Source organism: Peromyscus maniculatus, chromosome 23, assembly GCF_049852395.1.
Source record: "Peromyscus maniculatus bairdii isolate BWxNUB_F1_BW_parent chromosome 23, HU_Pman_BW_mat_3.1, whole genome shotgun sequence".
Lineage (NCBI taxonomy): Eukaryota > Metazoa > Chordata > Mammalia > Rodentia > Cricetidae > Peromyscus > Peromyscus maniculatus.
The window spans coordinates 27769538-27795363 of NC_134874.1; the positions used below are offsets into that span (position 1 = coordinate 27769538).

Genomic DNA, 25826 nt, shown 5'->3' on the forward strand with positions numbered 1-25826 from the left:
GCGAGGGACGGGGAGGGGTGAATGGAGTGGAGGCGATCCCTCCGCTCCAGCTCTGCCCCCTCCCTGTCCTCGGCACCAGGCTGCCAGCCGCGCCACTCGCGCTGCCCCCGGGAGGGGACCCAGGCGTCCGGATCCCTCCCTGCCCGGCCTCCACGTCGCCGAGCCGCGATGGCCAAGCGCAGCTCGTTGTCCATCCGCATCGTAGAAGGGAAAAATCTGCCTGCCAAGGACATGTGAGCAGCGGACAGGGGTGGGTGGCTCCCCCAACTTTGCTGGGATCCCCTTCTGTACACTTTGCGGGGGTCCTTAGGGCCTCCCCCTCCAGGGGGAGCCGCGGAGAGGGTGTGGCGTGTGCAGCCCCGGAGGGGGACGGGCTGGGAAAAATGGGGACAGTGAGATGAGCTGTGCGTACCTGACTGGGATGGAGGGGCAGCAATAGATGGGCGGCTGGAGACAGGGGAGGGAGTCTCTCGATCTGGGAGAAGCAGTGAACCGAGGTTCACAGGGGCCAGGGGGTTTAAAGGGCTGAAGCTGGCGCGCTGGGGTGCCTTCGTAGTGAGAGCTGCCCAGGGTGTGGCTGGAGGGAGCGGAATGCCCCTTAAACACCAGGCAGGGCTCTTTCTCCGTAGTTCCGGAGCCCATAATAACCCCGAGTCGTCCGCTGGACTTGCTGGCTGTTCATTTGGGCAGAGAAAGCAGGCGTGAAAAGTGGGGAGGCCGTCCGTCAGGGGGCCAGGAGTGATGCAAAGAGGCAGAGTTTAGAGTCTCCCTGAACTTTGCGGGCACCCTCCCTTTTAATCGCTCGCCGCAAGGCATGTCTCTTCGGTCCATTTTACAGATTAGAAAAGCGAGGCCCACAGACACGGCGTGCTAGCTGAAGGTGTCAAAAACAAGGTCTTGAATCTAGGGCTCCTCACCTGCATTGCCATATTTGATAAGGCTTCCTCTAATCCCTGGACAGATGTGGGGAGCTTGCAGGCACCCCTTTATCGCACTGTTTTCCGTAGGTTCCCAAGATCAACTGCGGGGCTCCTAGAATGTGCTTCGTGGCTTTCTTATATGCAGCCTGGGACGGCTCCTTGTTTTTGCAAAGCCTCGGTTTCCCTTTCTGTTAGCCTAGTGTCTGACATCCTGGTATCGGGGAGAAGTGGAAATCCTAAAACCAAAGAAAGGGGCGCGGCAGAGGCCTAGGGTTCAAAGTTCGCTCCGGGTACCCGGTGGGTTCCTGGCTGCGGAGCATGGAGAAGCCAGGAGCAGCGGAGGCGGGCGGGCGCCTCTCCTCGGGCGGGCGGGCGGCTCTCCTCGGGCGGGCGGGCTCTCCCGGCCCTCTCAGCGCCAGGAGCGGTTCCAGTTCAAGGCCCCCTGGGTCTGAAGAGGCCAGCTCAGCAGTTGCCATGGCAATGGGGAGGGAGGAGGGTGGGCCGTCTCCAGGTGGGTTTCTGTGCACAGAGGGAGGAAGGGCGCCACTTGGAACTAGGTCTCCAGGGTGGGGGCCAGATGAGCTCCGACAAAGGGTTCCACCCGCCAACCCCCCAGGCCCTCCAGCCCTCCCCACTCCCAGGCCCCCCTCCCTTCCTTGGGCACTGGTAAACCAGGTCATCTTGCCTTCCTCTGGCTGGTGGCTGCTGGGAGGGGCGGCCCCTTCCGTCTGTCACCTCCTCCCCATCCCTGCCAGCCGCTGGCCCTGATGCCCGACTCCAAAGCTCTTGGGCTGTGCCTACCTGGGCCTTACCGCTCTGGGACTCCGGGACGAGGTCTCCACCCCCAGGAGAGGGGCCATCAGATCCTGGGGGTCCTGACTTTGGAGTCTCTTTCCAAGCCCTGCTTCCCAGCCTGCCTCACTCACCTCTAACACCCCGATCATCATTCCCCTGCTTGCGCCTGGCGGCTGGCTGAGCACACACAGCTCTGACCTGAAAATTGCCTTTTGAGCCATCTCATAAATGCCAACCCCCGCATTTGGGCCTTTCTCCAGTTTTTAAATATTAAGAGACCCTCTGACATTATGCCTTTTTAGAAAACCCTCTCTCCCAGAAAACTCCTATTTATCCCTCAGTGCTTTTCTCAAACTTCCTATCTGAGGCTTTCCCTGGAGCCTCTGGGAAGGGTTCTGAGGCCCCCTTCTTGCCCTTGGACATTTTGGTCACCTAGTAGAAGCCTCCAGAGGTTGCCAGTCCCTGACAAGTGTGAGGGCAGCGACCGTGACTCATTGTCTCTGACTCCCTGTACCATAGGGATACACACCTCACCGTGTATCTCAGGCTGGTCTCAAATTCAGCACCCCGCCTCTACCTCCCAAGGTATATGACATTATATGAGTGTGCGGCCACACGTGCCACCCCGTGTATTCATCCTTCAGCTGCCAATCGTGAGGAGTGTTCCGATTCTGCCGGTCTCTCTGTCCACTCCCTACAACCCTCCATTCCTGGCTACCTGGGTCAGCTGGGCACAAAGCTGAGTCCCGTGGTGAACAGTGCCCCACTGGCTCCTACACTCTGTGGCCCTGGGGACGAGCCTACGGCTATTTCGGGGTTTGCCCTCTCCTTCCTCTTCCAGTCTAGAAACTGCCAAGGCCCTAAATATAGAGGCCCACAAGTCGCCAGACTGGGCCAGTGGCCACGGACTTGAGGAAGGACTGGTAGAGAAGACGCTGCTTCCCCAGGTCTCACTAGGATGGGGAGGATTGTCAGGGCACACAGGTGCCAGGAGCTCTCCAAGGACAGCTGTTGCGCCCAGCTTTACCCTGGACCGCCATCACTCTTGACCCTGTCTCCTCCCGCCCTTCTGGTCCAGTAGCAGTAGAAAGACAGCCCAGAGGCTGGAGATGGCTCCGTGGTTTAGAACGATTACTGCCCTTGCAGAGGACCCGGGTTCAGTACCCAGCACCCATGTGGGGCGTGAAACTCCAGTACCAGGGATCCAGCATCCTCTTCTGGATTCCACTGACATTTTTACTCACATGTGCACATAACCAAACACACACACACACACACACACACACACACACACACACACACACACACACACACACACACTTACTTTAAAAAAAATCTTTTGGGGGCTGGAGAGGTGGCTCAGAGGTTAAGAGCACTGACTGCTCCTCCAGAGGTCCTGAGTTCAATTCCCAGCAACCACATGGTGGCTCACAACCATCTGTAATGAGATCTGGCGCCCTCCTCTGGCCTGCAGTCATACATGCTGTATACATAATAATAAATAAATCTTTTAAAAAAATAAAATAAAATAATCTTTTTAGATATAAAATACAACCTAAAAAGGTCCATGTCACCTTCGCTGGGCACTGATCTTTGAGGCTCTGTTCCTGGGGTGCACTTAGGGCCCGATTGCTTGAAGCCTGGAATCTTACAGCCTTGGGCTGGTGTGATGCAAATTAGGATGCAGGAGGACAGACTCGTTGGGAGAGAGAATACTTGTGTGATCATAGGGACCACCACTGAAATACCACCAATATCTGTGACCCGTGTGCACCAGCCTTATGATGTCTCAGCGACTCAGGGAAGCTACCCCATGAGCTGATGTTACACTTCCCACTTTCCAGAAGCCAAACAGCCTGGGCTGACGGTTCCTGTTTTGTTTTGGGGTTTGGGTTTTTTGGGGGGGAGGGGGGCTCTTGGCCTCAGTTACATTTCTTCCTTTAAGGGCCCCTTCAGACAGTTGGGAAGTTGTGACCGGGAATATAGCTTAGAGATAGAGGGTTGGCCTAGAATCCCCAAGTGAGGGTCTCTGGGGAGGTGGCTCATCAGTAAAGCCGTGGCCTAGAATCCCCCAATGAGGGGCGGAGGTGTGGCTAAGCAGCAAGAGTCCTTGATTAGAATCTCCCAGTGACAGCCGGGAAATGTGGCTCAGCCTTAGAGTCCTCGCCTAACATCCAGGAGGGCCTCAGTCCATCCCCAGTATCTGAATAAAGGAAGAAAGAAAGAATTGGGAAGTGGAAACTGGGATTTTCCCTAGCCTCTGTCATGTAAATGCACTTCCCTTTTATGAACGGCAAGCCTCAGGGATGGTCTGCACACACTGCCTGTTTGCCCACTACCCTCATAACCTCATGAGTGCCACAGTATAGATATGTGCAAAATCCGGGGCTTGCCTTCTCCAGCCCTCCTTTCTCAGGATCGACCATTCATTCATTCATTCATTCATTCATTCATTCAATAAACACTTGGCCCCTGTCTTGGGCCAAGTCCAATGCTGAGCAACAAGAGAAATACACACCCTAGCTCAGCCCTGTAGGGAGGCCGGTGATGGGTAGGTGCACTCCCGCCTAGCCTGGGGTGCGGAAGATCGACGTGTAGCAGAAGCCATAGCCTGCTGGATCCCAGAGGGTCCCTACTCTGTCTCCGAGGAAAGAGAGGTTTTTTGTTTTGTTTTGTTTTGTTTGCTTTGTTTTGTTTTGTCACAGGAGAAGGCTGCCTCATGCAGCAGGGACAGCCTTTGGTACAGAGGATAGAGGTGCTGGGAGATGCCTGGCCTTTGTTGCTAAGACTGTTTTGGCACTAAGCCGAGGAATGGGGAAGGAGCAGTGAGTGGCGGGCCCCATCATGGACCGGGAAGCCCACAGTGAAGGTCCCTCCTCATCGCCCCCACCCCAGGACCGCGTGTTCTGAAGCCCCTGGGCTGCAGCCTGGAGACAGTGCCTAGGTCTCCGCTATCTTCTCAGGAAGTCTTCTCGGGCAGACCAGTGTCGTAACTGGTCATCACTGTCCCCTTCCCTGAAATAAGCTCTGGGAAGGGCCAGGATTCCCGAGCTAAAGCTGCCTAAGCCCCGCCCCAAGAAAGTTTCCTGCAAGTCCCGCCCCTCGCAAGCCTCCCACCAGCCCCACCCGCGGCAAGCTTCCCTCTTTGGGCCCTGCTTTAAAGGTCTCCCAAGTCCCACCGCTTGCATCCCCATAGGCCGCGCCCAGGTCCTAGCTTTGCACAAAAGCCCCGCCCCCAGCCCCGCCCCCGTAGTCGTTCCTCTCTCATCAGGCTTGCCTCCGCGGGCCCTCCTCCAGGCCTTCCCTCAGCCTGTGCCCTAAGCCCTCCAGCAAGGGTCCATCGCAGTGCTCCGTCCCCAGCACCTTCCCTGATCGCCCCCACCAGGCCCCGCTAGAACTTGTTTGAGCCCCCCTCGTAAGTCCCGCCTCCAGCAGATTTCCCGCCCTAGGCCCCACCCCGTCAGCGTCCATAGCCCCGCCCCCAGACAAGGTCCCCGCCCTAGGCCCCGCCTCAACCCCGCCCCTCAGGCCTCACCCAGCCTGGTCCCCACCTGGCTGCCAGCCAACCCTGTCCCTTGCCCTTCTGTCTTGCAGCACGGGCAGCAGCGACCCCTACTGCATCGTGAAGGTGGACAATGAACCCATCATCAGGTACTGCTCCCTTCCTGATCCAGGGCTGGCTGACCTCCCTCATCCAGCCTCCGGCTCATCCTGGAGGACGTGGATGAAGGCTGGGAGTCCCTAATCCCTCTGGGACTCCGGTGCTGTCTCCTCTCCGAACGCTGAGAAAGACCCACCTGTAACTCAAAGGCTATCCTTATCTACCGCCCTGTGGGCAAGCAACTGTCCCCTGCCTGGTTCCATTTTTGCAAGCTTTACCACCAGAGAGACACAGTTACGACACTGTCTCCACCAGGCTCCCGACCAACCCCTTATCAGCCCTTGGGATTCATTACAATGGATAGTGTATCATTAATCCCCGTTCACAGATGGAGAAAATAAGGCTCAGACTGGGTAACTTGCCCAGGGCCGCACACCTAAGGAGCTGACAAACCCAGACCGGAAGTCAAGTCTGGCTTACCCCAGCACTTCCTTGGGCTGTCTTGGTGCCCTCTTCTTTCTGAGAGACTCTCTGACAGAGATCATTCCTAATAAATCCCTTCTTCAACCCAGAAGGGCCGCTTCCTCTGGATGCCCTTCCACAAACTCCCTGATTTCTTTTTAAAATTTATTTACACTCCTTTATTGGTTTAGGGATGAGGGAAGGGAGTGTGCCACAGCTCGTAGGCGGAGGTCAGAGAGCAATTTGCAGGAGTTAGTTCTCTCTTCCCACCGTGTGGGTCCCAGGCTGTCAGTCTGGGCAGCAGGCTCTCGCACCCAGTAAGCAATCTCGACAACTCCAGCACCATGGGCTGGTGTTTGCGGTCCTATCCTGTCCTTCACCCAGACCCCATCCTCTAAAGTTCATGACCAGAGCTACTGGGTTGTGATTCATACCTGGACAGGTGCAGCCATTACTGACCCCTAGCACCAACTGGCAAGCCAAGCCTAAGCTCTAAACCGTGGACAGCACACAGGGAGAGGGACATGGTGGCTCTGATTGTCCCATACAGACAGAGAAGCAGACAACCCGGCGTCCTCATGACCTACCTGAGAAGTAGTTGGGGTGGGGCAGCCCCCCCCCCCGAATGTCCGTCTGGGCCACTGGTGACTTCAGCACCCATGAAACCATGTGCCCTGTTGAACCCCATGAGTTGATTGACAGCTCTGGTCTTGGGGGTGGGGAGCAACTCCACGTCTGCCTTACTGCTGGAGACCAGCTACTGTCAACTGTGGGGTCAGTTTCCCCAAATGTACAATAATAGCTCATGCCCTATCCAGGGTGGGCAGAAGGTCAACAGCAAAGACTGGAAGATGGGAAGGAAACATCCTGTCCTCAACCGATGTGATTCCCGTGTACCAGACGCAAAGAAGGTGGGGGTGGCTTGGCCAGAGGTTGAGGGGTCTTCTCCTGTAGGACAGCCACTGTGTGGAAGACCCTGTGCCCCTTCTGGGGTGAGGAGTATCAAGTGCATTTGCCTCCCACATTCCACGCGGTAGCCTTCTATGTCATGGATGAGGATGCTCTCAGGTAACTTTGCCCTGCTCTGCAGCTGGACCAGGATGTGACCATTGCTGAGTGCTGGCCTCTTTACATTCTTTGTGCACTCCACTGGTGGGGGTGTCCAGAGGGCCTGGGAAGAGGCGGGGCTGAGCTTGTGCGTGGACTTGCCGCGCGCGCACACACGTATGCATGCACATTGTGACATGAACGAGGAAGCACCCTGAGGGCATGAGTTTGGTGTGTTTTAGATCTCCCATGCAGAAACATCATGTCCCCTGAGAGTATCCACGGCCTGCACAGGAGTCCTGTGCTCTGCTCTGTTGTGCAGTCCTGCAGCTGCTGGCTTCCTGGAGGGTGGGGGCTGAGCTTGGAGGGTTGAGTTTGCTGGGCTCCAGGCAAGCTGGTTCCACAGCTCAGCTCTGACTCTCTCTCCCCGCTTAGCCGGGATGATGTTATTGGAAAGGTCTGCCTCACGAGGGACACGCTAGCCTCTCACCCAAAAGGTAAGATGCCCCACTTCCCCGATGGTCTGTTTAGTACCTGACTCCTACCATTCAACGCGGCTCCTATTTCCTACCGGGTCCCTCCACCTGAGTCCAAAACCCAAGGGGATTGGCCTGATGCTGGTCCAAGGCCACTCGGATTATTGCTGGAATGCACACCATTTTTGAAGGTTTCGGCCCTGCCCAGGTCTCGCTGTGTAACCTCAGACAGGTCTTGACCTCTCTGGGCTTTTCAGATGATTGCACACTGGAGCTCCTGGGTCTGTTGGGCACTGCCAGCCGAGCCTCTGACTGGTCTCATGGTTTCCGGGGCACACCTGTTCCTGTCTGTGAGGCCAGGGGGTGGGGATGAGGGGGTGGCAGGCTCTGCTGACTCACGGAGCCTCCCGACGCGGCCGGGCCAGTGGCCTCTCGCTGCAGCCTCAGCTGACCAGGGGTTCCCGCTGCATTTCCTTGCTGGTGGGTCCCTTGTAGTTCCCACATCTGCTCTTCAGATTACCACTCCGGTAGCCTGTGGGGAGCCACTGTTCTCATGGTTTAAGATGGGAAAACTGAGGATAGGTTCCACAACCAATGAGTCAGGAGCATGGAATCAAAGCCCAGAATGACAATGAAGGCCTAGGACCTGGGCCACTGACTCAAGTCCCAGTCTCAGAACGAATGTGGTGGTACGTGCCCGTACTCCTAGCATTGAGGAGGTGGAGGCGGGAGGATCAGGAGTGTGAGGTCCTTCTCAGATACACAGTGTGAGTGAGGCCAGCCTGGGCTACACGAGACCCTGCTTTATAATGAAAACGTAGGGGAATAAGGAGTTGACTTAGTGAGGAAGAGCACTTGTGAAAGCAAGAGGACCTGAGTTCAAATCCCCAGGACCTGAGTAAAACCAGGCATGGCTGCGTGTGCCTATGACTCCAGCGTTGTCAGGGAAAGATAGACAGATCCCAAGAGTTCACTGGCCGGCCAGCCTAGCTGAAATGGAGGTTCTGTCTCAAAATATAACAGAGGAAGATGCCCAACATCCAGCTCCTGCATGCATGCTCAGAAAAGCACAGCCCCACACAATACATACAACTAAGTATTTCCACACTTCCAACTGCTGCTCAGCTCCTGGGTATCAGTTTCCCCATCTGTTACTGGGAATATCTGGAGGATTTCAAGGGGGTAATGGAGGAGCAGGTGGGGTGAAGGGAGCGGAGGCCTGGGCCCTATCCTTGGCTGACATGAAGCCCTGCAGGATTCAGTGGCTGGACCCACCTGGTGGAGGTGGACCCCAATGAGGAGGTGCAGGGCGAGATCCACCTGCGTCTGGAGGTGGTGCCGGGGACCCGTGCCAGCCGGTTACGCTGCTCAGTGCTTGAGGCCAGGTGAGATGGGCTGAGGGAGGGGGTGTGGCAGTCATGATTGTCCCAGCCTCTTCCTCCTCCCACCAAAGCCTGCTCTCAAGAGATGGCCTGATCGTCCTGTAGGGGAGCAGAGGTTGTGTGTACCCTTGAACTGTGCTTAGACGCCAGTGTCCCAATGCTAGGTCTAGGCTTCCTTATCCAGCCCCAGTATAAACTTGCCGTGTGTGTGTGTGTGTGTGTGTGTGTGTGTGTGTGTGTAAGCATGTGTGTGTTTATGGTCTCTCATGGGAACAGAAAGGAAAAACTGTTGGTATGTCCAGACGGTGTGGGGGTGGGACAAGGGCTTAATGGCTCTGTGGGCCTGAGTCACCTGTGACAGGGCTGTCCCCCAGCCCTAGGGTATTTTTAATTTCTGTCCCCACTCCCGTCTGGGCCTGGCTGTGACTCAGACACTCTATGAGAGGTGCCTTCCCTTCTGGCTCCAGCCTCCTTCCTCCCTTTCCAGTGTGTGTGTGTGTGTGTGTGTGTGTGTGTGTGTGTGTGTGTGTGTGTGTGTGTATCTGTGTGTGAGATAGCACAGTTCCTCCAGTCTACCCCTGGGGCCAGTGGGTAGCCTCTGGCCAGCCAGTTCCACAAAAGAAACTAAATATGCCCCTTGCCCCTTACCCTGAGGCAGTTAGCCCATTTGGGAGGAAGTGGTCTTGCTGGTAAACGGAGGGAATGTGCGGTGCATGACTGACACTTTGGATCTCTTGTGGCTGCCCCCAGCTTTATTTTCTGCCCTGGGGCTGGAGCCCTGAGGAATGGCTGAACCACAGCCTACCCGCCCCCGGGGCCTTCCCTCTCCAATCCATTCCCATCCACGCTCCACTCCCACCTCTCTCCATCCACCCTCCTCAGCCTTGCCTGGCACCAGGCTGCCTGGGCACAGTGTTGTAAACATGTGCACGTAGCTGCCCGTAGTACCCAACCTCAGGACCGTGGGGCCGTCACTTAAGCGCATCTCTGCTCATCAGGATGGGTAACACAGAAACATGTGCCCCTCCCTGTACGACCCACCTCTGTCCGCTTACCCCAGGAACGGCAGCCAGGCCACCACAGCCTCCTCTCAGCAAGTCTGGTAGAGGGGACACGATGGCCACCCCTACTTTTTGAGATAGTGTCTTCCTATGTATCTCAGGCTGACCGTATGTAGTTCGGGCTAGCCTCAAACTCACGATCCTCCTGCCTCAGCTTCTGTGCTGAGACAGAAGCGTTATGTCTGACAGTTCCCAGCTATTCTTGCCCTCTCTTCTCTTGGCCAGAGTCAGGCACAGTGGCGCTCCTGCAGTTACCAGTCAGGAATCTTCCCGCAGAGACTCACTGGCCCATGGGCAAAGGGGGCTGTGAGTGATCACAGTGGGGGAGGGGAGCTGCTGCCCAGGCGGCCAGCATGCAGCCCCAATGAGCCAAGCCCTCCCAATCTGCAGGAGCAGTAATCCCCTCTCCCCATCTCACGCCAGGGACCTAGCCCCAAAGGACCGGAATGGCGCATCTGACCCTTTTGTCCGAGTGCACTACAATGGCCGGACCCAGGAGACCTCGGTGAGGACGCCGGGGGAACTGACTGATGGGGTGGACTGGGGGACGTGGAAACTCTGGAGCAACTTCCCCGTTGATTTTCTTATCTCTGTGAACATCGTCGTGAAGGTGGCAGCCTGGGGGAGACTGTCCAGAGCTGGGCTCTCCATGCAGTCTCGGCCTTAGACAAGGCCATGTCCACTCTGGGCCTCAGTTTCCCCCTTGGTGGACTGTGTGATATCTTACGAAGTAGTTCTTCAATACAGAGGATTGAATCCTAGACTCACATCTTAGGCACACTCACATCTACCACTGAGCCACACCCCAGCCCCTCACTGGGAGATTCTAGGCAGGTGCTCTACCACTGAGCCACACCCCAGCCCCTCACTGGGGGATTCTAGGCAGGTGCTCTACCACTGAGCCACACCCCAGCCCCTCACTGGGGGATTCTAGGCAAGGGCTCCACCACAAAGCCACACCCCAGCCCTTTTTCTCATATTTATTTGTAGGGGGGTCACCTTAAGGGCAAACTTAACCCACTCAAAAATTAATCTCACATTAGCAGTAAGGACTCGAGTATCACCCTGAATTATTGTTTTCCTTACACATAAGTTTAAGATATTCATTTTTATTTTTGAAGCAAGAGTCTCACTGAGTTGCCCAGGCTGACTTTGAACTCCCTTTGTAGCCCAGGCAAGCCTTGAACTTTCAGCCTTCTGGCCTCCAAGCTGGAGTGACAGTCTTGTTCCACCACTCCCGGTTGGGCCTGGAAGCCTTTACCAGCACAGAGCCAGGGGAGGTGTGTGGGGCAGTACTACCCTGCTCTGGCCCTGGACAGCCCTGTGAACTGAGTCCACTATCCCTTTCGGAGCAGGTGGTGAAGAAATCCTGCTACCCACGCTGGAACGAGACATTTGAATTTGAGCTGGAGAAGGGAGCCACAGAAGCACTGTCTGTGGAGGCCTGGGACTGGGATCTTGTTAGCCGGAATGACTTTCTAGGCAAAGTAAGTACCAGCCCCACCTCCACCTTACAGGCTATACCCCCACCTGCCCAGGCTACACCCCCCCCACCTGCCCAGGCCACACCCCCCACCTGCCCAGGCTACACCCCCCCCCACCTGCCCAGACCACACCCCCCACCTGCCCAGACCACACCCCCCACCTGCCCAGGCCACACCCCCCACCTGCCCAGGCCACACCCCCCACCTGCCCAGGCTACACCCCCCACCTGCCCAGGCCACACTCCCCACCTGCCCAGGCCACACCCCCACCTGCCCAGGCCACACCCCCCACCTGCCCAGGCTACACCCCCCACCTGCCCAGGCTACACCCCCCACCTTCCCAGGCTACTCCCCCCACCTGCCCAGGCTACACCCCCCCACCTGCCCAGGCCACACCCCCCACCTGCCCAGGCCACACACCCCCACCTGCCCAGGCTACACCCCCCCCAACCTGCCCAGGCTACACCCCCCCCCAACCTGCCCAGGCTACACCCCCCACCTGCCCAGGCCACACCCCCCACCTGCCCAGGCCACACCCCCCACCTGCCCAGGCCACACCCCCCACCTGCAGCATCTGGTGTCGATTCCTGCCACATCACCTGCTTTCTCAGGCAGTAAACTTGTGATTCCTCCCAGCCAGCAGCTCTGGTGCTCTGAGACCCTTTCAAGGTGCCCCTCTACCCTAGGAGAACAACTCTTAAAGTCCGGTCCTAAGTGATGCAAGCCTGACATCCCAGATATTTGGGAGGCTGAGGCAAGCTCTCCATTTCAAGGCCCACCTGGGCTACAGAGTGAATTTAGGGCCAGCCTGGGCTACTTAGACAGACCCAGTCTCAAAATGAAAAGTAATCCAGGCATAGTGGAACTCACAGCGGTTAGGGATCTGAGGCAGGAGGATTGCTGCAAATTTGAAGCCACCTTGGGCTACATAGTGGGATGCTATCTTGAAAAATGAAATTAACAAGCCAAGCTTGGTGGCCCATATCTGCAATTCCAGCACTTGGGATGTGAGGGCAGGAGGATCAGTAGTTCCTGGAGTGCCTGAGACTCTATCTAAAAAAAAAAAAAGAGAGAGAGAGAGAGAGAGAAGGAGGAGGAGGAGGAGGAGAGGAGAGAGAGAGAGAGAGAGAGAGAGAGAGAGAGAGAGAGAGAGAGAGAGAGAGAGAGAAGAGAGAAAAGAGTCAAGAGTGATGATATACTCCTTTAATACCAGCACTTCAGAGGCAGAGGCAGGTGGATCTCTGAGTTTGAGGCCAGCCTGGTCTACAGAGTGAGTTCCAGGACAGCCAGAGTTACACAGAGAAACTCTGTCTTGAAAAACTAAAAACAGGGCCTGAGAGATGGCTCAGAGGTTAAGATCACTGGCTGTTCTTCCAGAGGTCCTGAGTTCAATTCCCAGCAACCATATGGTGGCTCACAACCATCCGTAATGAGATCCGGTGCCCTCTTCTGGCCTGCAGACATACATGCAGACAGAACGCTGTATACATTAAATATTTAAAATAAAATAAAAAAAAACACCAACAAAACGAAAAACTAAAAACAAAAATAGATCTTCCCACTTCAAATTAAGCAGAAATCAATCCCTCACAGTTGTACCCTCTATTTTTGGGTTTTAGTTAATTCCAGATGTAGTCAAGTTGACAACCAAGAACAGCCATCACAACAGTTATTGTTGGCTGATGGTGTGGCTAAGTGGTAGAGCACCTGCCTAGAATCCCCCAGTGAGGGGCTGGGGTGTGGCTCAGTGGTAGAGCACCTGCCTAGAATCCCCCAGTGAGGGGCTGGGGTGTGGCTCAGTGGTAGAGCACCTGCCTAGAATCCCCCAGTGAGGGGCTGGGGTGTGGCTCAGTGGTAGAGCCCCTGCCTGGAATCCCCCAGTGAGGGGCTGGGGTGTGGCTCAGTGGTAGAGCACCTGCCTAGAATCCCCCAGTGAGGGGCTGGGGTGTGGCTCAGTGGTAGAGCCCCTGCCTAGAATCTCCCAGTGAGGGGATGGGGTTTGGCTCAGTGGTAGAACACCTGCCTAGTATCCCCCAGTGAGGGGCTGGGATGTGACTCAGCGGTAGAGCCCCTGCCTAGAATCCCCCAGTGAGGGGCTGGAGTGTGGCTCAGTGGTAGAACCCCTGCCTAGAATCCCCCAGTGAGGGGCTGGGGTGTGGCTCAGTGGTAGAGCACCTGCCTAGAGTCCCCCAGTGAGGGGCTGGGATGTGGCTCAGTGGTGGAGCACCTGCCTAGAATCTCCCAGTGAGGGGATGGGGTTTGGCTCAGTGTTAGATCCCCTGCCTAACATATGAGGCCCTGGTTTCTAACTCCAGCTTCAGAAAAAGAAAAGAAAAAAAAGTTAGTACTTGACCAGGAGGTGATCTGAGTGTTCCAGCCCTGATCTACCTTTCTCTAGGTGGTGGTCAATGTCCAGAGACTGTGTTCAGCCCAGCAGGAAGAGGGTTGGTTCCGGCTGCAGCCTGACCAGTCCAAAAGCCGACGAGGCGAGTGAGTGCTGCTCTGGGCCCTGGGGCGTGTGCTGAGACAGGTTGGTTGGTTGGGGACCAAGAGTCCATAGCTCAAGTGTACTTTGTCCACTATTCTAGCACATTTCTCATTCAGGTGGGACCTTCCTGCTCTGCTTTTATGCATCCTTTTCTCCTGGGCTAAAAGTTATGCATGGACCTCCTGTTTTGTATGTCCTGGCACTTTCTAGAATAAGTCCTCAGACCCTTTTCCTTTAAAGGGCTTCCTTGCAGATCTCTAGTCCCTAGAGAGTGTCTCAGAGCCATGACTCTGAACCCTCCGTCCCCAAGAGTCTCCAAAATTAGAGTTGCCATATGAAAGGCAAGGCACAGTTGGGGGATATACCAGCTGTAGAGTGCCTGCCCCATAGACACAAGGCCATAGGTTTGATTGCCAGTACCACAAAGATAAAAATTCAGTTCACAACCAAAACACCTTGAGTGGTCAAGATGGCTCAGCAGCAGGTAACCTGGACTCTCTCAAGTGATCCTCTGACCCCCGCACATGTGCTGTGGCATGTGCAAGTGTGCACACAAATGGGGCGCCCGGAGACAAGCAGAATGACACACACTTGTAACCGCAGTTTTAGAAGTGGAGGCCAGTACGGTTGATAGAGCAAGGACCCTATCCCCCCCTCAAGACAGGGTTTCTCTGTGTAGCTTTGCACCTTTTCTGGAACTCACTCTGTAGCCCAGGTTGGCCTTGAACTCACAGAGATCCGCCTGGCTCTACCTCCCGAGTGCTAGGATTAAAGGCGTGCACCACCACCGCCCGGCTGGACCCTATCTTAAAACTAAATTTCAAATAAATAGTTCTTTTTGAGATAGGGTTTCATGTAGCCCAGGCTGGCCTTCACCAGTGCCACACTGGGGAGCAAACTCAAGGATTTATTGTACTAGGCAAATAAGTACTCTACTACTGAGCTCCATCTGAGCCTTGATGGATATTTTTTTAATATAAGAATGCAAACCACGGGGCTGGAGAGATGGCTCAGTGGTGAAGAGCACTGATTGCTCTTCCAGAGGTCCTGAGTTCAATTTCCCAGTAACCACATGGTGCCTCACAACCACCTGTAAGGAGATCTGGTGCCCTCTTCTAGCCTGTAAGGACACATGCAGGCAGAACACTGTATACATAATAAATAAATAAATAAATACATACATACATACATACATACATACATAAATACATAAATACATAAATAAATCTTTAAAAAAAGAATGCAAACCACTATTGAGTGTGGAGGTGCACACCTTTAATCCCAGCACTCAGGAGGCAAAGGCAAGTAGATTTCTGTGAGTTTGAGGCCATTCTGGTCTCTAAAGTGAGTGCCAGGACAGCCATGGCTACAGAGAAACCTTGTCTCGAAAAACTGAAAGAAAAAAAACTAAAAAAAAAATTGCAAGCCAGGTGAAGTGGTTCACACTTGTAATCCAAGCATTTAGGAAGCTGAGGCAGGAGGATGCTGAGTTTCAGGCTAGCTTGAATCTCAAGAAGAAAGAAGGCTAGGCAGTGTCTTCTTTCAAGCCATACTGATACTAAAAATTCACTAATTTAAGTTGGTATCTTGTATGTTTATCCTGCTCAATCTGGTGGCCTCATCTAGAAATGTCTTTGGCTTGTTTTTGTCTACCTCATACCTCTTGGCTGGTTCAGCTTTGGATCCCTGAAGAAAGTCCCATATCCCTCATCTGTACCTTTCTCAGGGCCTGGGCAGATGGCCAGGGGTGTGTCCAGCCCAAGGCATTTGCCTAGAAGCAGTCTAGGGCAGTCTTGATGGCTTCAGCAATGGGGTGTATGCTGGGCAGTGTGGCTTCCTCCATGTACTCTATGGAGAGGGTAGTGGGAGCCATAAAGAACATTAAGCCTTAGTCAGTGTCCTTTCCAAGAAGAGTCACAGTACGGAATTTTGGTGGTTAGATTTACTACAGTGTGTTACCTAACTTACCTGAGTCTGAATTTCTCTGGTAGGTTAACCACTTGCTTCCTGGGTAAAGCATGTGGGTGATGTGGTAGTGTTTAGGAATTGATAGATTTGGAATGTGAGAGCTTGGTATACCCAAGTGGACTTCCGTGGTCTTTTGGAGTTAGGAGGCATGAAAGAAGTAGGCTTTGAAGTAACCAGGGTAATAAGGCAAGAAGCGTCTTCCAGACAGGGGCACAGAAAGGCAAAGCTGCGGGGAGGGGTTTGCAGGGCAGCTGATGGATGTAAACAAAGGGAAAAAGCCTGAGCCTTCAAAAGTGGGTGTGGCCCAGGGAAACTGGGTCCCTGGTGGAGCGATCACAGACTGCCCGTTCCAGGGGCAACCTGGGCTCCTTACAGTTGGAGGTGCGGCTGCGGGATGAGACAGTGCTGCCGTCCATCTGCTACCAGCCTCTCATACAACTGCTGTGCCAGGAGGTGAAGCTGGGCACCCAGGTAAGGAGGCCCTGAGGGAACTGGGAGCTTCCATGGTTAGTGGAGCAGTTCGCCTGTCCTGAACCCATTCTGCAGAGCAACAGACTGGCTCCTGGGGCTGGGAAGGCGCTAACCAATGTCCAGAGAACCCTGCTCAACCCCAAACGACCTTCCCATGATGCTCTGAGGTCTTAACCCTGGGAAGGTTCGTGTTCCCTGGTGGGTTTGAGCCCCGCCTTTCTGCCACTTTCTGCAGGGTCCAGGGCAGCTGATTCCTGTTATCGAGGAGACAACCAATGCTGAGTGTCGACAGGAAGTGGCCACCACCCTGCTCAAGCTCTTTCTGGGGCAGGGTCTGGCCAAGGACTTTCTGGACCTGCTCTTTCAGCTGGAGCTGGGACGAACCAGTGAGGCCTGAGAGGACTTGCCCTAGGCAGGGTGGAGCGGCCCTCTTTAGCATATTGATGGGCCCCTCTAAAATGGAAATGAGGCTGCCCCCTCCCTAAAAAGAAGAAGTGGTCCAGGTGGAGGCAAGTGGGAAATGTTGAGAAGGGCATTTACTGAGGGGCCACTTCGAGCCTCCATCCCAGAGGTCCCTTTTCCTCCTGCCTCCATGGCCTCGTCCCAGCTCCCCGCCCACTAGAACTTATTCTTGCAGGTGAGGCCAACACCCTCTTCCGGAGCAATTCTCTGGCCTCAAAATCCATGGAGTCTTTCCTGAAGGTGAGGTTGGTTGCATGGCCATCTTAGAGAATGAAGACCCTCAGATCCACAGAAGGTAGTTCTGTCCGTGTCTAGGGCCCTTGAAGGCCAGACATTTCCATCATCCATGTATTAAGTCATCTATACATGCATTTATTCATGCATGCGATGCCTATAGACACACATTCAGTGGAGAAGTACTCTCTAATTGTGCATCTGGCCCAAAGTCGAGTCAATACTCCAGTCAGATGGTACCCGGGATGGTTAACTAGTGTGGTTTCTGGTGGCCCCCAGGTGGCAGGGATGCGCTATCTGCATGGCATCCTGGGCCCCATCATTGATAGAGTGTTCGAGGAGAAGAAGTACGTGGAGCTGGACCCAAGCAAAGTGGAAGTTAAGGATGTAGGGTGAGGCCAGGGTACTCGCGGAAGCTTCTGGTTCCTTCTGCCTGGGTTCACCTGTTCTTTCTCTCTGTGTCTGATGTCTGAGGGGACCCCCTGCCGCCACATTTTCACGAGTGCTGACCATGACGGCACCGTTGGTTAACTCCTGCCCATACAGGTGCTCTGGGCTGCACCGCCCACAGACGGAGGCTGAGGTGTTGGAGCAGAGCGCACAGACGCTGCGTGCCCACTTGGTGGCGCTGCTGAGCGCCATATGCCGCTCGGTTCGCGCGTGCCCCGCTGTGGTCCGCGCCACTTTCCGGCAATTGTTCCGGCGCGTGCGGGAGCGCTTCCCTAGCGCCCAGCATCAGGTGCGCCCCCTGTCGGCAGAGCCGAAGGCAGCGAGAGAGAAAGGGCATCCTGCGGGGATGTAGGTCCTGGAAGACAGCCGGGCTGCTAGACCAGTCTCTCTACTCTCTTCCAGAACGTACCCTTCATCGCTGTCACTAGCTTCCTGTGCCTGCGCTTCTTCTCCCCTGCCATCATGTCGCCCAAGCTCTTCCACCTGCGAGAGCGGCATGCAGACGCCCGCACCAGCCGCACGCTGCTTCTGCTGGCCAAGGTGTGGACCTGCAGGCTGGGGTGGGGAGGCCAGTTAGGCTGCAAAAGGACCCTGGCCTGCTCCGCAGTGTTACACCAGTTGGCACTAGGAAGGCCTTGCAGCCCGGCCACTGATACTCTATGGCACTGCACTTCAGAGTTTACAAAGCGTTCCTGTGACCACCTCTTGAGAGCCCCATCCATAGGCACGAGGAGACAGATTCCCAGAGCCTGTCTAGTGAACTGGGATCTTCCAAAGCAGGGTTATCCCCAGGCCTCCGTGTATCCGCCAGCGCTGCAGCAGTCTGATGTTAGGATGAGACTTGCAGGGCCCCCGAGGTGGCTCGGTAGGTGAGGGTGCTTGCTGCCAAGCCTGATGGCCTGAGTTCCATGCTTGGAGCCCGCATGATGGAAGGAGAGAACCAACTCCCGCAAGTCACCAGCTGACTTCCACACAAACCCAGGCACACCCCAACACACACACCATGATAATAAAATTAAGCAGACCTGCAGACCAAAGCAGAAAGGTTGGTTCCGAGTTACCAGGTGCCCAAAGTCTCAAAATGCCGCAGTCCATGCCTCCCTGATCCACCCACACACACACACAGGACCAAGGTAAGGCCTCCGCCTCCTCAGCTTCCATCTCTGCTGCCAGGTTGAGGTCGGCAGCCATGGAAGAACCCTTGACTCCCCAAAGCTCTGTCGTCCTTGGCTGTCATCCCTAGGTAGTCCAGAACGTAGGCAATATGGACGCGCCGGTCTCCAGGGCCAAAGAGGCGTGGATGGAGCCGCTACAGCCCGCTGTGCGCCAGGGCGTGGTGCACCTGAAGGACTTCATTACTAAGCTCGTGGACATAGAGGAGAAGGAAGGTAAGGACGTCCCCACGGTGTCACGCCCCAGGCCTGTGTGCAGGGTTACCACTTGACCCCGCCTACCGACACGAAGCCAGTTCGCTCTCTCTTCCCACCCCACCTTTTTCCTTGGTTTGTTTTAGACCGGGTCCCATGTAACCCAAGGCTGGCTGCAAACCCGCCGCCAAGGATAACCTTAAACCCTTACGAACCTCTTCCCTCCACCTCCCAAGGGCTGAGATTACAGGCGTGTGCCACCCAGCCCGGTTTTATCGCCTGGTGCTGGCGATAGAACCCAGGACCTTGTCCATGCTACGCAAACACTCCCTGGGCGGTGTCTCATCCCCAGCCCTTTTTACCCACGGCCCCGCCCACCGCTGGTCACAGCATCCGGATCGCCTTCGCTCCTCCCCCAGCTTGACTCTTCTGGGGTCGGTCTTAGCTCCTCCCCTAATCTCCCCGCCCCCTTTGCTCGCGAGGCTCCCTCCTTCCACTGTTTTCTTGCCCACTCTCAGAGCTGGACCTGCAGCGGGCCTTGAACTCGCAGGCACCGCCCGTGAAGGAGGGACCGCTCTTCATCCACAGGACCAAAGGCAAAGGCCCTCTTGCGTCCTCCTCGTTCAAGAAACTCTACTTCTCCCTCACCACTGAAGCCCTCAGCTTCGCCAAGACACCCAGCTCCAAGGTGGGTGAGGAGGGAGGCTGTCTAGGATGGTGCAACGTCATCATCCCAGCAACTGGGAGGTGGGAGCAGGGAGATCAGGAGTTCGAGATCAGCCCCAACTTCACAGACTGTTCAAAGCCAGCCTGGGCTGCTTGAGACCCTGTCTCAAAACAAAACAAATAGAACTAGAGCTTATTGCACAGAGTGCTTATGAGTATGGTACTTTAGCATACCGCCCTTTCTGCAGCCTTCCTGGATGCAAACCCTAAAGACACCCGGAGAAGGGGTGTCAGGATGTAAGCCTGATGCTCAGCACCCCTCCCATTCATGGACTCCCCTCCCAGGGGTTTGGGGTTTGGTCACAATCAAACCTGTGCTTGTCTCTATCTGGGGTCGCTTCACAGAGCAGGCCCCTGGGAACTTCCGGGAGCCATGAGTTATTCAGATCCCTTACCGTAAGCCTAATGCCTCTTGCCGAAGGGGATGGGGAGGCCTTGCTTTGCCGGGCCCCCTCAGCCTCCTTTTTTCTGGCTGCCCCAGAAAAGCACCTTCATCAAGCTCGCCAGCATCCGGGCTGCGGAGAAGGTGGAGGAAAAGAGCTTCGGCAGCTCCCACGTCATGCAGGTCATCTATGCAGATGACGTTGGCCGCGCCCAGACTGTCTACCTGCAGTGCAAGGTGTGGCCTGGGGAGGGCGCGCTGGGGAGGGGGCTGCAGCAGTGCCCTGGGTGTGGAACGTGGACTGAGTCCCCCTATCGGCCACAGTAGGTACTTCAGGCTGTGTGTGTATATTGCCCTGGGGTCTCATGCCCAGATGCATTGGTCCATGTTTGCCTATGGGGCTCTATATGAAAGTATGTGTTGACTAGATGAGTAGATAGTCGGGTCCCTGTGACTCAGAGCTTGCCTTTCCCTTTTCTGGTCTGGATTTATTTATTTGTTTGTTTGTTTGTTTGTTTATTAGGCTCACTGTAGGTCAGGCAAGCCTAGAACTCAATGCCTTAGTTCCCAAGAGTAAATATTAAAAATGTCAAGTGATGCCGGGCGGTGGTGGCACACGCCTTTAGTCCCAGCACTCAGGAGGCAGAGCCAGGCGGATCTCTGTGAGTTCGAGGCCAGCCTGGTCTACAGAGCGAGATCCAGGACAGGCACCAAAACCACACAGAGAAACCCTGTCTCGAAAAACAAAACAAAATGTCAAGTAGTGTTCTGGGGAGGGGGGCATGATTCAAGCAATAGAGCACCTTCCTAGAACTCCCCAGTGAGGGGCTGGGGTGTGGCTCAGTGGTAGAGCACCTGCCTAGAATCCCCCATTGAGGGGCTGGGGTGTGGCTCAGTGGTAGAGCCCCTGCCTAGAATCCCCCAGTGTGGGGCTGAAGGTTTGTGTCTTAGTTAGGTTTCTGTTGCTGTGATAAAGACTGTGACCAACAGCAGCTTGGGGAGGACAGGGTTTACTTGACTTCAGGTGACAGTCCATCATCAGGGGAAGCCAGGCAGGATTCCAGGACAGAAGCCTGGAGGCAGGAACTGAAGCAGAGCCCATGGAGAAATGCTGTTTATTGGCTTGCTTCTCCTGGTTTACTCAGCCTGCTTCCTTATACACCCTAGGTCCAGCTACACATGGTTGGCACCATCCACAGTGGGTGGGTCAGGCCCATCAATCAAAATGCCCCACAGGCTTCCCTACAGGTTAATCTGATGGAGACAGTTCCCCTTTTGACTTCCCTCTTCCCAGATTGCTCTAGTTTGAATTTATCAAGTAGGGTGCCTGTGAGGGGCTGGGGAGGGGGCTCGGAAGAGGGTGTCCACCTGTGGGGAAGGAGGTAGACTTCTGATGCTGTCCCTGCAGTGTGTGAACGAGCTGAACCAGTGGCTGTCCGCACTGCGTAAAGTGAGCATCAACAACGCTGCCCTCCTGGGATCCTACCACCCTGGCATCTTCCGCGGGGACAAGTGGAGCTGCTGTCACCAGAAGGACAGGACAGGTGGGAGTGCTGGCCGGGGTCCCTGCTCTGCATCTGTCCCAAGCGGTCGTAGGCTGGGAGAGGGCTCCTCTCCCCCCCGCAAGACAGGGTTTCTCTGTGTAGTTTTTATGCCTGTCCTGGATCTCGCTCTGTAGACCAGGCTGGCCTCGAACTCACAGAGATCCGCCTGGCTCTGCCTCCCGAGTGCTGGGATTAAAGACGTGCGCCACCGCCGCCCGGCAGGCTTCTTGACACCTGCTCTGCCAGCCTGGCTGGAAAGCCACATGCTTACCCATGGCAAAGCTGCCCAAGGAAAACCAGCCTTGCAGATGCCCTGGGGAGAGAAAGATCTGTGATCAGGTGCTTTGGTAAATGCCATGCAAAGTAAGTTTATTGGATATTCTAACAATGCCTGAAAACTTAGTATCTCTCTCCCTTTTTAAAGATTTATATTTATTTTTAATATTTACTGTATTTATGTATATACATGTGTATCTGGGTGAGTGCCATGTGTGTGTGAGGAGGAGCCTGTAGAGGTCCGAAGTTTGTTGGGTCCCCTAGAACTGGACAATTGTGAGCCGCCATGTGGGTGTTGGGAATCAAACCCTGATTCTCTGGAAGAGCAGCCAGTGGTCTGGACTGCGGCGCCATTATCTCTCCAGCCCTCCCGAGTTCTGGTATTATAGTCATGTGACACGTGTCCATCAATTCAGGAAATCCCAAGACCTTCCCCACTCACAGAGGTAACGGAAGACTTGGACCCTCTACCCTCCAGGCCTCAGCCTCCAGAGCCTGGCATAGGAAAAGCCATCCACCCCCATGCACTGACTGCACCCACTCTGCCCTGGCTTTGGACTGATGGCTTTGTGACCATCGAGGCAGTTTCCTCATTAAAGCTGATGTGGGGCTCACTGTGGCCCGTGAGATAACTGGAGATCCCATTTTACTGGGAAGAACCTGAGAGTTAGTGTGCACACGCATGTGCACGTATGTACATGTTGCTACACATGGAACGCAGGCTCACAAACATGCTAGGTGAGCACTCTACCACTGAGCCACACCCCAGCCCCTCACTGGGGGATTCTAGGCAGGTGCTCCACCACTGAGTCACACTCCAGCCCCTCACTGGGGGATCCTAGGCAGGTGCTCTACCACTGAGCCACACCCCAGCCCCTCACTGGGGGATTCTAGGCAGGGGCTCTACCACTGAGCCACACCCCAGCCCCTCACTGGGGGATTCTAGGCAGGGGCTCTGCCACTGAGCCACACCCCAGCCCCTCACTGGGGGATTCTAGGCAGGTGCTCTACCACTGAGCCACACCCCAGCCCCTCACTGGGGGATTCTAGGCAGGGGCTCTACCACTGAGCCACACCCCAGCCCCTCACTGGGGGATTCTAGGCAGGGGCTCTACTGCTAAGTCATGCCCACAGTGGACAACTGAGGCTTACAGTGGGCAGGTGAGTGGTCAAAGGAGGCTGAGCTGGCAGGGAGCAGGAAGCTCGGGCCCGCCCTAACGTGATCATGCAGTTCAGGGCGGCCTCCAGACAGACCTTCCAGAAAGCTACCAGCTCCCCTGATCTGAATGCCACAGGACACTCACACTTCAGAGTGAACACCAAGTTGAAGCCAAGATGATCTGCAGTAACCGAAAGTGTGGGCAGTGACAGGCAGAACCAGGGCGTCTCACCACCCCAGGGGCCCTTCATCAATCCTTCTCTCCCTCCCAGCCTCAATGTCCCCCTTCCTATACTAGCAGGAAGGTGGGCATGGTATTTCTATTGTAACTCTGCCCTGTTTCTGCCTCCAGATCGGGGCTGTGACAAGACCCACTCTCGGGTGACCCTGCAGGAATGGAATGACCCACTGGACCATGACCTTGAGGCACAGCTCATCTACAGACACCTGTTAGGCGTGGAGGATGCACTTCGGTGAGGAGGCTCATGGAGAGGCAGCTGCATGGTCCGGGGAGTGTGTCAGCCCGAGGGCTGCCACCCTGACTGGACCTGAGGGTTGCTAAGCAACGGCCGCTCCTGCCTTTTGTTTCGGTTTTCCGTGTTAGCCTTTGATTCCGTGTTTGTGTTTCTGCCTGGGTGGGTGTGCACGTGTGTGTAGAGGCCAAATGACAGCCTTGGGTGTTATTCCTCGAGTGCTGACCACTTTCTCCGGTTTCAGGTGTTTTTTTTCCTTTTTCTTTTCTTTCTTTCTTTCTTTCTTTCTTTCTTTCTTTCTTTCTTTCTTTCTTTCTTTCTTTCTTTCTTTCTTTCTTTCTTTCCTCCCTCCCTCCCTCCCTCCCTCCCTCCCTCCCTCCCTCCCTCCCTCCCTCCTTCCTTCCTTCCTTTCTTTTTTGTTTTTTTTTCGAGATAGGATTTCTCTGTATAGTTTTGGTGTCTGTCCTGGATCTCGCTCTGTAGACCAGGCTGGCCTCCAACTCACAGAGATCCACCTGGCTCTGCCTCCTGAGTGCTGGGATTAAAGGTGTGTACCACTGCCGCCCGGCCTAATTTCTTTAATTAAAAAAAAATTTACTTTTATACAAGTATGGTGTGCATGCCTTTAATCCCAGCATTTGGGAGGCAGAGGTAGGTGGATCTCTGTAAATTCGAGGCCAGCCTGGTCTACTGAGAGAGTTCCAGGATAGATTCCAAAGCTACACAGAGAAACCCTGTCTTGAAAAAACAAAAAACAAGGGGGAAAAAAAACCCCAAAAACCCTAGGCAGGAGAGATGGCTGAGCAGTTAAGAGCATTGACCCGATAGCTCATAACCGCCTGTGACTCCAGTTCCAGGAGGGTCTGACACCCTCTCCTGGCCTCTGTGGCTCTGTGGGTACCCGGCATGCATGTGGTGACAGACATGCACATTCATACAAACACTTATATGTATAAAATAATAAGTTTTTGAATTTTTTTAAAAAGCTGGGCATGATGGTGCATGCCTTTAACTTGGGAGGCAAAGGCATGTGGATCTTGGAGTTCAAGGCTAATCTGGTTCTACAGAGCCAGTTCCAGGACAGCCCTGTCTCAAAAACAAAAACCAGACAAGCTGAGCTGGGCACAGTGCTCTGCCTATAATCCCAGCCTTCCGGAGCCGGAAGCAGGAGGATGAGCAGTTCAAGGTTTTTCTCTGCTACATAGTGAGTTTAAGACCAGCCTGGGCCCCATAAGACCCCATCTCAGAAACGGAAACAGCTAAGTGTGGTGGCACATGCTTTTAATCCCAGCCCTGGAAAGGTAGAGGGATTTCACGCATGGTCTACTTAGTGAGACCCCCTTTCAAAAACAAAATCCACAAAAAACAAGGACAATTAAAAAAATACATCAAAATGATAAGGGAGTGTCCAGCTCAAATAAGATTGGGTTCTGTCTTTCCAGCCCCACCCCTAAATTCCTCCTATAACCTGCTGGCAGGTCGGAACTTCGGGGCCCAATTGGCTGATTTCCCATAGGCCCTGCAGAACCAGAGGGACAGTTAGGCTTGGCTTGCCATTGGCCTTCTGGCCAGGCATGGTTCTCACACCTGTACCCCTAGATAGGAGCGTTGCAATTGCAAGGTCAGGCTTGGTGGTATGGTGAGAACAGTTCTGAAGGGGGGGGGTATTGGGGGGCTTCCGGCTTCTCCATATTTGAAGGGTGGGGTGGGGGAAAAGTGAAAGCCGGGCCCATGTTTATTCCTTGTGGCCTGAAGGCATCCGCCTGTACCCCACTTCCAGTTCAGGGAGCCCACGTGACATCTCTAGCCTTCCCAGCAAGGTAGGTGTGGCTGCTGGTCCTCACTGGGCCTTCCTCTGCAGGGAGAAGCACCAGCTGCTGTGTGGAAAAGCAGAAGCAAAGTCACCCACAGGCCGTGGTGGAGGTAGGCCCCTCCTATCTGGGACTCAGGTTTGGTGGCCTCAGCTGCCTCCAGGGACACATGGGTGGGGGCTGTGTGACCTCTGAAGCCCTCCCCGCCCTCCCCACAATGTTTCTGCATCTAGCTCCCCAGGAGCCGCTGGCCCAGCTGCTTCGTGTGCTCCAAGACCTCCGAGAAGCCCACAGCTCCAGCCTGGCAGGCCCACCACCCAGAGAACCCCATCACCTGCTAGAGCTACAGACGTGAGGTCTACACCGAGGCCCCGAAAGGCGTTTGGAGACCCCTGACACGCTCAGGATCCTTGTCGCAGCCATCTCTTCTGGGGAGGGCTGTAGCCCAACGCGGTCTTCTCCCTGTCTGTGGGGGACCATGGTGGCACCTGCTTCTTTGGGAGACCCGACTGCTCTGTAGTCCTCGTGGCCCAGATTCTTCACCCAGGCCAGACCCAACCCTTGGAAGCTTGGAACCCAGGAGGCCAGGTTGTCCGCTTTCACTTGCCAGCCATCAGTCACATCACCCCTGCCTCCTTCTGTCCCGCTAGGTCGGCTGTCACGGCGCTCTGTCATTAATAAACCTGCCGTGACTGCTGAGGCTCTGAGGTGTTGGAATGAGGTCCAGAGAAAGCAAATCCAGGGGACCCCTGATGGGACTCGGGGTTTGACCGAGGTCTGGGGTCAC

The 25826-nt window shown here is 55.1% G+C and overlaps 1 protein-coding gene and 1 non-coding gene across 4 annotated transcripts; one reads left to right on the forward strand and one right to left on the reverse strand.

Annotated features, from left to right (window-relative positions):
- On the forward strand, positions 1-25739 carry Rasa4b (RAS p21 protein activator 4B). 3 transcript variants are annotated; one of them, XM_006971269.4, is made up of 21 exons: positions 1-233; positions 5310-5366; positions 6733-6846; positions 7261-7322; positions 8557-8686; positions 10168-10249; positions 11100-11231; positions 13627-13718; positions 16038-16155; positions 16391-16541; positions 16793-16857; positions 17131-17243; positions 17398-17590; positions 17704-17841; positions 18545-18689; positions 19187-19356; positions 19876-20013; positions 21185-21320; positions 23108-23228; positions 25090-25151; positions 25273-25739. In XM_006971269.4, the coding sequence occupies exons 1-21, from the start codon at positions 22-24 to the stop codon at positions 25392-25394; spliced, it is 2553 nt and encodes an 850-aa protein (XP_006971331.2). In that variant the 5' UTR covers positions 1-21; the 3' UTR covers positions 25395-25739. The 3 variants fall into 3 exon arrangements, with proteins under 3 accessions (XP_006971331.2, XP_042123794.1, XP_042123795.1); XM_042267861.2 differs by having other exon boundaries at positions 121-250; XM_042267860.2 differs by lacking the exons at positions 17131-17243; positions 17398-17590 and having other exon boundaries at positions 12-233.
- LOC121825539 (U12 minor spliceosomal RNA) lies at positions 10682-10847 on the reverse strand. Its single transcript, XR_006067868.1, has one exon. It is a non-coding gene; the product is annotated as a U12 minor spliceosomal RNA (small nuclear RNA).
- Positions 25740-25826: the final 87 nt, after the last annotated feature.

What these genes read in the sequence shown, in the direction of transcription:
- Rasa4b (XM_006971269.4), top strand. Translation starts at nt 22, where the DNA reads ATGGAGTGGAGGCGATCCCTCCGCTCCAGCTCTGCCCCCTCCCTGTCC. An exon ending in GGAATGACTTTCTAGGCAAA is followed by an intron (nt 11,232 to 13,626) that starts GTAAGTACCAGC and finishes ACCTTTCTCTAG; the next exon opens with GTGGTGGTCAATGTCCAGAG. An exon ending in GGACATAGAGGAGAAGGAAG is followed by an intron (nt 18,690 to 19,186) that starts GTAAGGACGTCC and finishes GCCCACTCTCAG; the next exon opens with AGCTGGACCTGCAGCGGGCC.